The 12,969-nt window shown below is 36.0% G+C and overlaps 2 protein-coding genes across 4 annotated transcripts; one reads left to right on the forward strand and one right to left on the reverse strand.

Moving 5' to 3' along the window:
* The first annotated feature begins 916 nt into the window (after positions 1-916).
* On the forward strand, positions 917-3,078 carry LOC112518491 (GRF1-interacting factor 1-like). 3 transcript variants are annotated; one of them, XM_025126198.1, is made up of 4 exons: positions 917-1,162; positions 1,455-1,531; positions 1,616-1,700; positions 2,354-3,078. In XM_025126198.1, exons 1-4 carry the CDS (start codon positions 1,076-1,078, stop codon positions 2,732-2,734), a joined length of 630 nt encoding a protein of 209 aa, XP_024981966.1. In that variant the 5' UTR covers positions 917-1,075; the 3' UTR covers positions 2,735-3,078. The 3 variants fall into 3 exon arrangements, with proteins under 3 accessions (XP_024981966.1, XP_024981968.1, XP_024981967.1); XM_025126200.1 differs by having other exon boundaries at positions 2,378-3,078; XM_025126199.1 differs by having other exon boundaries at positions 919-1,162; positions 2,375-3,078.
* Positions 3,079-3,396: 318 nt separating this feature from the next.
* LOC112517627 (F-box/kelch-repeat protein OR23-like) lies at positions 3,397-6,758 on the reverse strand. Its single transcript, XM_025124979.1, has 2 exons — positions 5,410-6,758; positions 3,397-3,897 (listed from the first exon to the last, which is right to left on the reverse strand). The coding sequence occupies exons 1-2, from the start codon at positions 6,390-6,392 to the stop codon at positions 3,606-3,608; spliced, it is 1,275 nt and encodes a 424-aa protein (XP_024980747.1). The 5' UTR covers positions 6,393-6,758; the 3' UTR covers positions 3,397-3,605.
* Between the last annotated feature and the right edge of the window lie 6,211 nt (positions 6,759-12,969).

The following is a 12,969-nucleotide window of genomic DNA, read 5'->3' on the forward strand; positions in this document are numbered from 1 at the left end:
TTTTTAATTTCATGCTCATCTAAGAATTGTAATTGATTCGGTACACCTCATTAATGTTGACATTCAATTATGATTGATTCAAGGGTGAAGATCTCTTCTTACGCTTTTCACCAGATTTTCTTTCTTATTGAAACCCAACCTTACACACACACACACACACACACATATATATATATATATATATATGTGTGTGTGTGTGTGTGTGTATATATATATATATCTATACTATATATATATTTTAGGATCATGTAAAACCAGTTTGTTTTCGTAAGACCCGTAAGACCACATTTTTATATTTAAAACTTCACTAAAAAAACATAGTGAAGGTAACCTTCTTAACGTTTCTACTGTGAAAATTCAGATATTTTTATCTTCACAATATTTTACTCTAAAATTTCAAATATAAAAATATAATCTCACATATCTTACGAAAACAAGATAGTTTCGCCTATATATTTCGTGTTTTAGATGCATACGTAGCAAGTACGTGTTAGGAGGTGAAGATCCCTCGTACCCTCCACCCATCTCATCCACATTCCATCTTCATTCCATTTTACCATCTCCTTACACATACATTGCATTCACGTGCTCCCCTATCTTCCCATCATTTTATTCTCTCTTGGTCCCACCCACCCTTCCATTCCATTATTCATCCATAACACAACATTATCATTAAAATAACACCAACCTTTTTACATATTCGAGTGAGATATACTGAGTTCGTTTAATTTATGGTTTTTTCTACTGGGATTTTGACTATAACATCAAAATAACATTTTTATAATATATATAAATATATTCATATCATCTTGGAATTTGTAGATAAGAGTCGTGACATTGAAGAGAGTGAGTGAGAATCCCAAGAGAAGGTATGATAGACTTACAATAAATGGCATCCTTAAAGGAGATCACAGGATGCTACCACTGCCCTACACCCCTACTTTTATTTATTTAGAGGACATCAAGAAACAAAAAGAGTCATCTACCCCAACCCTATACTTACCAAAATCAATCCATATAAAATATATACATATAAAAGTAGCAGAATAGCAGGTGAGATCACAGATAAAAAAGCATGCAGCAACAACTCATGCACCAGATGCAGCAGCAGCAGCAGCAGCACTTCAACACCACAAGTGTTACTACTGATCACATCCAACAGGTCTTTCATCTCTCTCTCTCTCTCTATATATATATATTCGTGAGAACATGTGGAACCCGTTAGATTACTTTCCAAAATAGCCCTTGAAAAGAAAAATGAGGTTCCAATATATACGGAACAAAAATAGTCGAAGTCTAGTTGATAGGACTCTAACAGAATCAAAAGAATTAGGAACCTCTACAAAGCCGACAAGCCTTAGTGCACCAAGGTCAACGGTTAAAGCCGATCGGCCTTGGTGCACTAAGGTCAACGGTTAGAATCGAGGTGTCATTGACCGATTGTGTATGTGCAGTATTTGGATGAAAACAAGGCACTTATCTTGAACATCTTGGAGAATCAGAATACAGGGAAGTTCAGTGAATGTGCAGAGTAAGTGTATATATATACATACTTTTCCTTCAAAGGGTATCATGGAAATGACAGTTGTGAAAATAATATGATAATTTTGTCCAGAAACCAAACGAGGCTTCAGCAAAATCTCATGTATTTGGCTGCAATAGCCGACTGCCAATCGAAGCCATCTCCCATTCATCTTCAGGTAATAATCTGAACTTCTGATCATTGTGTGTATTTCATCTAGTACTAGGGGGTGCTTTTGGTACACGGAAGGGATTGGACATGACTAGAGGAAAGAGAATGAGGTTCTTTTTTTTTGGGGGGGGGGGGGGGTAAGAGTTGCAGAAGGTATAAGGGTTTTAATTTGACATGGGTAACCAAATCAAACGAACTCGGTACATCTCAGTTGAGGTGGGGGTCTGGGGAGGGTAAGATGTACGCCGACTTAACGTCTACCCAAAGAGGAGAGCGGTTGTTTCCTTGAAGACCACCAGCTTATGAAAACAGTAACAAAGAGAGAAAGACGGATATGATCAAGATTTGAAAAGTTAGGAGGGTAGTTTAGTAATTTACCTATCTTGTCACATCTTCTTGATTTTTATTCCACCAGGAAAAAATGCATTTTTGTCCTACTCAAGTCATGTCCTGTCCCAGTCTGCTGTCACACAAAACATGAGACATGTTTTTGTACTGTCTTGTCCTACGTACCAAACACACTTAGGAGATTAGGGTGCATCACAAGGTGGTTGTACAACAGATGATACACAAACACATAAGGCTATCGTTCTTCTTTTTTGTTTATATGTATCATAACACGCTAAAGATAGTAATATGGCCCTATATGAACTCATGCAGCAGCAGCAGCAGCAGCAGCAGCAGCAGCAACAATTGCAATCGCACCACATGGTCCCACAGTTCCATATGATGGCTCAATCACATACAGCATTTGATCAGCAGCCACCCTTTACATCGGTGCAGCAGCAACACCATGCGTTACAGAGCCAGCTTGGCATCGGCTCTATTGGAACCAGTGGGATCCACACACCACGAAGTGGAACCAGCATGGAAGGTGAAGGATCTGGAGCTTTTCCCGATTTTAGCCCACAAGTCTATGGGGAAGGCTCGCAGGGGATTAGTAGATCAGCAAGCCGTCCAATAACTAAAGAGAACAGAAGCAGTAGTTCGGCTGAAGAGAACCCACAAAAGAAAGGCAAACTCAACAGAACAGCGGCTTAATAAGTTAAGCCAGTGAGTTTTGACCTAAGTTGACTTTCGGGTGTTGTTTTGTGACATCAGTTGACTCCCTTTTGGTGTCTACCAGCTCTAGCAGGTTTATGTGGTAATAAGACAGTCCACCAAGAATGTTAATTTAGATCTAGTGTTTTATGAGTGCTCCACTTGAGGATGGACATGGCGGCCTTAGGAATTTCCGATGACATGACATCTGATAGGACATGGAGCCGGAAGACTAGGGTAGCAGACTACTTGTGGGGACATGTAGCACATATGGTAGTTTCACCTTACCTTCCCTTGTGTATGTTTTCAATGTACCTACTCATTATATCTTTTTCTTATTTTCCCGTTCTATGTTTGCCATGTGCTATTACTCTTGCACAAGTTGGGGGTCTTCAAGAAAACAGTCACTCTACTTTTTGCCATAATAGATCAGGTATACGTACATCTCAACCCCCCTCCCCCCTCCCCAGGGGGTGACTCTACTTTTGAGTGGGATTAGATATACCGGATCCTTTTGGTTTGGTTTACTTGTGACGTAAACAAGATTCAAATAACAGAGTTGAAACCATCTTATTTGAGAAAAGGAAGCATTACATTCTGCAGAAAGAAAAGGTAACTTAACAACATAATCGATGATATTCTTTGAAAAGAGAAATACTACAAAATCAAATTATTAACAATTTTATTTATATTTCTTATGTACACATGATAACCTTGAGCGAATGGTTTCCTTCAAGATGGTAAATGGACAACTGATTCAACACCATGCTATACAATGAAACCAATATATGATTTACTACTACTACTACTACTACTACTGATAAGTGGATTTAACAAATTTGTATGAAAGTCACAAACCAGATAATCCATTTTAGAGTCTAATAGTGCACATAACTGCGGTTTTGAAATCTAAAGGTTGCTGGAATGGTGGTTTGGTGATAAGGGTTCTCCATATCTTCTTCTCAGGATGGTATATTTGTAGGAATAGAGACGCTGACCTCTTAAGCCGTCTTGGCCTTCGGTTCTTTGTTGGATCAGCTCCACTGTGAAGGGCCATAACTTGCAGCTCACCATCCAGCGCAACAAACCCTACTGATGACTCATCTGCGGCTCTTTTTGGCACACTAGTTTCCTTCCACCAGCGATTTGAAGCCATGTCATACCTAAAACCATGTTGGAATTATGTTAAATTAGGTGCCATTGTCATAAGACTAGAAATTGTGGTAGGACTTCGTTCACGCTCCAAATTCGTTTCAAAATAGAAGTTGATACTCTGAAGGTGGTAAAAGTAACATCAGTTATGGTGCGTTTGGTACTTAACAGGACAGCGATCACTTTTCCACGTTTGGCATGACTTCTATGTGGAACAGGTGTGTTACACCCCACCCCAAGGAACAACGTGGAACAAGCCTTTTTTTTACCTATATACCCACAAAATAAAACTTAATTCTTTTCTAAACATCAAATACGTCTCCATATTTACATTTTATTAATTCTTTAAATTTTATTTATTGTATTTTATCCTCCTTAAACTTTCATTTTACTGTCCTCAAAATATTATTCATATACTTTTTCTATATTTTGGTTAATTTATGTAATTTATTAGATATTAATAATAATAAAAATAATATACAAAAGGTATAAAATAAAAATTGGAAATTAATAAACTTCATATTTTGGTGTCATTTTAATCGTCTTGTTGAAAACTTTCTAACAATATATTTTGTTATAAAAATATTTATTTTATAATAAATAACATGGATTAATCAAAATATAGAGAGGATCTAAACAACTCATTAGGGGTAAATTAGTCATTTTAACAATCCTGTCCGATCAGTCATGTCTTACCAAACGCTGAACAGTTGTCCTATTTTGGGTGCCAAACGCACCCTAAGCAAACAAAAGGTGTACAACGGTTTACATATATGAAAGCATTTAAGCAGGTATCTAGTTTAAGTATCTACTAAGAATTTATGGAACGTGTGAAGTATTGTGGGAAGACAACTAGTAATTCATCAACTGAGGTTGGACATAAAAGTTTTAGGCATTTCCAAGGACATGACCTCTGATATGAGTTCTTGGAGATGCAAGATTGGGGTAGCAGACTAGGGGTGAGGATCTGTAGATAGCATAGGCAGAAAGAAAGGAGCTGGAGAGGTAAAACCAAATGACATGTTTCTAGGACTAGAGAAGCCAATATCTATATGTATATCTTCCATTAGTCAGGCTTTTACCAGGTGGCCAAACTTCATTCATGTACCTCCAAGTTCAATAAAGTGTTTTTCTTTAAAACAAGTATATAAAACACCACTTCCTTTTAATAGTGATCAACAGTTTACACCAAATTTTAATACCTAAATTATCCTGCTAGCATATTTGACATCACAATCATGTGTATGGTAGCATGAGAACAAATATGTCAACAAATAAATGGATTCTTAAGATAAATGCTCTTAAATGAGCTTTCAGTCAGGAGCATGACCTTCTAAAAAGATTTAGCTCCATGACCTTCATCTAACCGGTCCCTCTTTCCTGTAAAGATTTAGAAATACAGGAGCTTCTGGAGAAGGTCATTGACCTAGATAGCCAACACGTAAATGCATGATGCAGGGAAGCTTATGGAAAAAGTCATTGATCATTTACAACTTTTTATAATTGAAGACATGACAGCTTACCTGAATATGTCATTCTTGTCAAGCATGAAAATTCCAGGAGAACCCCCATTTGTATCCTCAACAATGGCAATTCTTCCAAGCCGACTCCTTTCTCCTTCTTCCCACATGTCCCCAAGCTCTCTCCACTTTCCAACTCCGCCATTTTTTAACTTCATCACCACCGCGTCCCTGTAAATCTCATCTACAGGAAAAACACCCAATATCGTCCTAGATTCACCATACCCACCCATAACCCAAAATTCTTTCTCTTCATCCCCATTGCCCACCATAAACCCAACACACCCTGCTCGAAACCTGGGCAATCCATCCAATGCCATCCATTCATTCCTTCCAATATCATACATCTCCACAGAACTCATCCTACTTCCTGCAGCACCAAACATGGTGTGCCTGGACCCACCACCGGCCACAAGAATCCGACCGGTATTAGGGATTGCTGCACAGGCAAAGCTCCCACGAGGTGAAAGCATGGGAGGAAGAGAATCCCAAGTATGTGTCACAAAGTCGTACCGGAAGGCAGAGGAAGATGGAGATGGACGATCAAGTGGAAATGATCGGGTATCAAAAAGGGAACCACCAAGCACATAAAGGTGAGAATCATGGGAAACAGAAGTGAAATTACAGAGACCATATACGTGAGGGTTACATGGCATGGGAGGAAGATAACACCAGGCGAGATTTTGAGGGTCGAATATGTAAGGTGAAGAAACTGAAGGGTCTTGGGGGAAGATACAGAGGAGGTGAGAGCGTTTAGAGAAAGGGATATGTTTACGGCGGATTGAGTGTAGGATTCTCGATGAAAAGAAGTATTTCCATGATCTACAAATGGATTTGAGTCGCCCATGATAAGAGTACGGAAGAAAAGCAAGAATTAAGGCTGCTAGATCGTCCGGGAGTCCTGGAATTAGGGTTAGGGTTAGATTTTCTGAATTAAATTCAGCAACGCTCGTAAACGAAGAAGATGGCGATGGATGATGCATCATGCATCACACAGAATCACTTCGATTTGAAAATTTCCACCACGTACATCAATTATTAACATTAAAGAATACAACAAGACGAATCGAATTTGGGGATAAGTTGTATCTTGGTATGCAAGAAATTGACCTTTTTAGAAATGCAACCGTAATTAATACCTAACAGAGTCTGCAAACGTGAAGCTGAGAGTCCGCCGGCGACGGTGCGCCGTATTGATTTGCCGATAAAGCTTCGCGCTACAGCTCGCCTGCTGCTGTGGATTAGATTGGTACTGAAATTCGTCGAATATGTTCCTCAATATGGAGTAGTTTTTTTGATGTTTTCAGACGATTTCATTTTCCAAACGGGAAATAACTTCCAACTACCCACGCTTACGTAGCTTTTAACAAGGACCAAATTTCTTTTATAAAAAAAATAACAATTACGGTCTGATTCCAAGATCGTGAAAAAAGCTATCGTATTGTTTTGTTTTGGTAAATTGTTTGAAAAAATAATTACTTTAATTTGATTTTTATTTCGAGTAATATATTTTTAAAACTTTTATTTGTTATTTTTAAAATTTTATTTAAGATGTAAAGTTTTAAACAATTAAGTATTCAGACAGCTGATTGAAGCATTAACCGGTTACCATGCTGATGTAACAAGTGATGTGGTATCCAACTCAGTATTATTTGTTATTCAATTCAATTTCATCTCATCACTTATCACATCAGCATGATAACCTATTAATGCTTCAACCGGTTATTTGGGTACTTAAATGTTTAAAATTTTGCATCTTAGGTATTAAAATAGAAGTTTTATAAGTACGTTACACAAAATAAAAATCAAGTTAAAATATGTTATTTTTTAATACAATTTGCCCTTTTGTTTTATGCATTTCTATATACAAGGAAAAGTTCATTTGATAAATGGTAAAGTATTTGGGAAGTACACAAGTTATTATAGTTCTTCATCTGGTCAACATTTGTCACTTTGACTGTGAAATATCAGATAATTCTCATATGGGTATGCGAATATGTAGAGGGTTAGTTTCGTAACTGTTACAAATAGACGGCAAATAGTTCATATGTGAAACAATTAATTAGTTCATGTGTTAATCACACGAGTTCATATCTGAATCAGTTAATTAATTCATATGTAATTCACAATGATTTATATATGAATCAGTTAACATAGTTTATATGTCAATCATACGGGTTTACGTACGAACCCGTTTGCCGTCTATTTGTAAAAGTTACAAAACTACCTCTTTTATTTTTGCATATCCGCAATTCTTGACCAGCCAAATCCGACATTCACTGTATGAAAGGCTATCATCACTTGTTTACTTCTCAAAATAACTTATAACATCCTATATATTTTAAAACTACAATGGTAATCCTTGGTAGAGTTGATTTGTATGATTTTCTCCCACCTTAGGCCTGAGTTCGAATTCCGTTTAAGTCATTTTTCTTAATTTTTAACTTTTAATTTTAGATTTTTTACGTTTTAAAAAAAAATTGTATTAAAAGACTTGAACAAATGACCTCGCATATGAAAAACAAATAACTAACCAATATACCAATGAATATTTTGTGAAAATGTTCATATTTTTGTTTCTTATAGTCAAATAATCTCTGGTACCTACCTTGATAGTAATGGTAAAGATACGATTGGTACCCACAAATTACATAACAGGACAACATATGACAGTTGTTCAACATTTGGTAAGACATAAATGGACAACATGATTGATAAAATGATCAATTTACCCTTAATAAGTTTTTTTAAGGGAAAAGTACAATAAAAACCAATGAACTTTCTTGTTTGAAATGATTAAGTCCTTGAACTTTTTTTTGGAACAAATAAGTCCTTGAATTTTCTAAAACATGTTAAATAAGTTCTTGGACAATTTTTTGGCACAAATAAGTCCTTGAACATTCTAAAATATGTTAAATAAGTCCTTAGACATTCCAAAAAATGTTAAATAAGTCCTTGGACATTCTAAAAAATGTTAAATAAGTCTTTAGACATTTCAAAAAATGTTAAATAAGTCCTTGGACAATTTTTGGAATAAATAAGTCCTTGAACAATCCAAAACATGTTAAATAACTTCTTGAACTTTTATAGAACATGTTTGATACATTCTCATGACTTGTACAACTAGTTAAAATGGTAATTATTTTTTTGTAAATGTAAGTACTTTTTTTATATTTGTTTAATTTTATAAATCTGAATACTTTTTGGTTCAAAAAATATTTAGGGGCTTAATCGTTCAAAATATGAATGTTCATTGGGTTTTTTTCCGGATTTTTTTCACTATTTTACCACTTTATTTTTTTCAAAAAGTCATAAGAATCACTATTTTACCACTTTATTTTTTTCAAAAAGTTATTTAACATGTTTTGGATTGTTCAAGAACTTATTTGTTCCAAAAATTGTCCAAGGACTTATTTAACATTTTTTGGAATGTCCAAGGACTTATTTGTTCCAAAAATTGTCCAATGACTTATTTAACATATTTTGGAATGTTCAAGGACTTATTTAACATTTTTTGGAAAGTCCAATGACTTATTTGTTCCAAAAAAAAGTTCAAGGACTTAATCATTCCAAACAAGAAAGTTCATTGGTTTTTATTGTACTTTTCACTTTTTTTAATATATATTTTGATTGGTTTATGTAATTCATTGAGTTATAATAGAGTAAATATTTTTTCTATAACAAAATATATCATTAAAAAATTTCATCAAGAAGATTAATATGACACCAAAATATGAAGTTTATTAATTTACGATTCTTATTTTATACCTTTTCTATATTTTTATTGTTGTTAATATTTAATAAACTACATAAATTAATCAAAATATAGAAAACGCATAAAAATAATATTTTAAGGATAATAAAAGTTTAAAATGGATAAAGTATAATAAATAAAATTTAAAGAATGGATAAAATGTAAAATATGGAGACGTATATGATGTTTTAAAAGAGAATCCAGTTTTATTTTAAGAGTATATTAGTAAAAAATAGGTTTGTTTCACTCTATTATTGTATCTTTCACATAAAAGTCATGTCAAATGTAGAATAATGATCCTTGTTTTGTCCCTAAGAAAAATCTTCGGTATTCGAACCGACAACTTATGCACAACAAACATTTTAATTATATATTTAGTGAACCAAAAACGAATATTTTTTTCATATTACAGAACTGTATCTATTAATAATGATGAGTTGAATAGAAAAGTTGGATGTGGTTTATGGAATAGGGCGGGCCCAATAAATATATACTGGGACGACATCTTCCAAAAACCACATACATGTGTTATGAGTTCATCAAAAGGTGGAAACCTATAACTTATTTGCAACAAATCAAGAATAGTTTCAGGCACATGAACAACCTCTCTCGTGATAGTGGTACTTGGGTTGGGTTCTTTGGCCGATATTACCAATGGTGTCATTTTCCATCTTCATCTGCATGACAACGTAATATTAAGACCGGATGACTTTCTTGAAATTGTTTGACTCCCAAGACTTTCATGAGGCCTATAACGTTTGGAAATGAACTACTTGTGGTAGAATGTAAATTGCATACATTAAACCACAAAGGTGGTGCCTGATTGATTTGAACTAGGCTCCAAAGGTCAAAAGTACAAGGAGGTCACAGGTTCAAATCCAAGGAGGAATAAAAATCCCCTTGTGGCCATGGAGGTTCAAATGCGGTGACTCCGGGCTACCTGTAAAGCAGGTGGTCGGCCTGGGATTAGTCGGCTCGCATAGCGGGTTGGATATCCAGGTTAATCAAAAAAAATTGCATACATTAATATCATCTTTTATTTATTTTTGTAATTAAAAACATATTAAGTTTACGCTTATAGCAACGAATAGTCATTCTAATTTAGAGATTATGCTAACAACCCCCAACCATATTAAATTTGTCTTCACCAATTGTAACTTACCTTAAGATCTGTTAATCAGTTGTTTAGGCTCTATGTTAAAAAATAATATAAACATGTAAGTGTTTATAGCTAGTACACAAGTTGTAAAGCAATTAAAAAGACCTAACCTTCCTAAGCCCCGTTCTCTTCGTCTCCGTTCTCCATCTCTTTCAAGCACAACCACCGTTATTACCACCCACCCATTAGATGCACCATACGCTATTGAAGTTATACAAATGGGTCGCACCTTTTAGTACGACTACCTTGTTACAACTTCATTCTAGTCACTAGCCCTACCTTTCGACACCCCCTCATTGCGGTCAAGGTAACAACTTTGAGCATGACCAAGTGTGACGAGCAGTGTGTACAAGTCCTGAGAATGGATTCATCGTCGTATGGCTTACCGCCGATTACTAGCGATTCCGGCTTCATACAAACGAGTTGCACGACTTAAGGAGCAGAATGATAGTGGCAGAGCTCCTCCTTTGCCTCAACTTGACAAACTCAAGCTCAAGGTTCAAAAGCATCCATCTCCACCACAAATACAAACCCAAACATAATGGGAGGGGAGAGGGTGGCAACAGTGGAGGTGTCGTGCTGAAGGAGGAGCAACGAAAAAGAGAGGACGGTGGCAAAGTAGGTCTCTTCTTATCTTACCTTCCTCCCTACATAGCATCAAAAGAATCCCGAATCTTGAATTTCAAAGCATGCTGGTGCCGAGTTTATACTCTACCTCCATCGGAAAAGAACCCATATTTGCAAATCAATAAAACACATCGAGGAGACCAAAATTCCCTTTAGCATGTGATGACACTTAACAATTGGCTTTAACTGATATAAGTTAGGGCCAAAGACTATTTGTAAAAGCAAATAGAAACGATATGGATGATTGGTGTAATTTCTGACTCGGGGATACAATTGGTAGAATTTTAGTAAACCACAGTAGATATATCTAAATGACCAAATTGCCCTTTAGTTTGGGAGGGCACTTAACAATTGACATTAACAAACGTTAGAGTTAGGGACGATTGGTGAAAGAGTATAAAAACAATGACCTAATGAGGACGACTGATGTAATTTCTAAATTTGGGGTGGCAACTGGTGGAACTTCAATAAATCACAGGGACTATTTATGTAATATACTCAAAAAAATTTATGTAACGATTGTGTGGTAAAGTTTTAACTTATTCTACAAGGCTCTGAATCCTTGGACGTACCCCCCATGCAGCCATTGCTGCTAACACAAAGGAGATCGACGAGCAACTTCGATTCTTAATTCTCTTTCTTGCAAATGATACCTGATCTACGAAATCACAAATCTACTACGAGCAATTATCGAAGTTAGGGCCCCCAATTCTCAGATGTAAGGTAAATATTTAGCACCTTCAATTCAAAACCTAGGTTTATTCGGAATTCTGTTCATCCAGTTGTGATGTCTTTGTTACAATCAATTTGCATTGTAGGATGATAATTTAAGATTTTAACTTATGCTATAAATGTTTCATGATGAAGGTAATTGACGATGGAGCATGATGAAGGTAATTTACGATGTGAAATGTCTTCTGGAACGAAGGAATTTGAAGTCTGTTGATATTTGGTTTGTGTCAGATGGTATGTCTGCTCGTGGAATGTGTTTGGAATTGGTTTTCTATCGTATGGATGTTATTACGGATTTGTTACGTCATGAATGAGTTACTGCAAACTCAGTTTCTTACGGTGAAGGAATCCGATTTAAGATAGGGGGATGAGGACGGTAGATGGAAAGTTGATGGAGGAGCTTGAAGTAATCGAACTTTGATTTTGATCTTCACATGGTATGTATGCTTTCTCTTAAACTATTGACCACAAATATTCGTCGTCTGTAGAGTGCCCATGCCCAAGTAGCTGAAAGTAAGGCCTCAGTCTCTTATCATATTAGACCATTACTCAACACACTATATGTTTCATTCTTTTGCTACTATGAGATTTTCTATTTGTGAGAATATGTGGAACCCTCGTATCGCTCTCTTAAGTAGGAAGGGAGGTTTCAACATATATGTCCAAGTCTAGCCGGTGTGAGACTCTAGCATGCCCCCTCCAACAGAGGCTAGATGGACACAAATTGTCCCAAAGTGTTGAGAGGGGGCTAGTCATAGTGTCTGGTCCCTAAAGTGCGAGAGGGTTCTTTTGGAGAGTGATATGGGATTTCCACATATTCTCTCATCGTATCAGAGTCAAGGTTTGCCACTCTAAGGACTCGACATTCTGGCTAGCCCCCTCTCGATGCCTAGCACGATTTGTGTCTATCTAGCCTCAATTGGAGGGGGCATGCTGGAGTCTCACATCGGCTAGACTTGGATCATTTCTTCTGTATATATGTTGGAACCTCGCTTCAACCTCAAGGACTCTTTTAGAGAGTGATCTAGGGGATCCACATATTCTTACACTATTAAGACAGTCTTATTATGATTTAGGGTTGACATACACTTTGTGGATGATTCCTACTCATAATTGATAATAGCACACAATAACGAGTACTTCCTCCGTCCTAAAGTAAGTGTCTACATTATTATTTTAATTTGTCCTAAAACAAGTATCCACATTCAAAATTAAATGTCTATTTTCCCACTTTATGAAATATCTCTCTCTATAGTTAAGGGTAAAATTATCCTTTATTAATTAAAAAGTG

Source organism: Cynara cardunculus (genome assembly GCF_001531365.2).
Source record: "Cynara cardunculus var. scolymus isolate 2C chromosome LG 9, CcrdV1, whole genome shotgun sequence".
Classification (NCBI taxonomy): domain Eukaryota; kingdom Viridiplantae; phylum Streptophyta; class Magnoliopsida; order Asterales; family Asteraceae; genus Cynara; species Cynara cardunculus.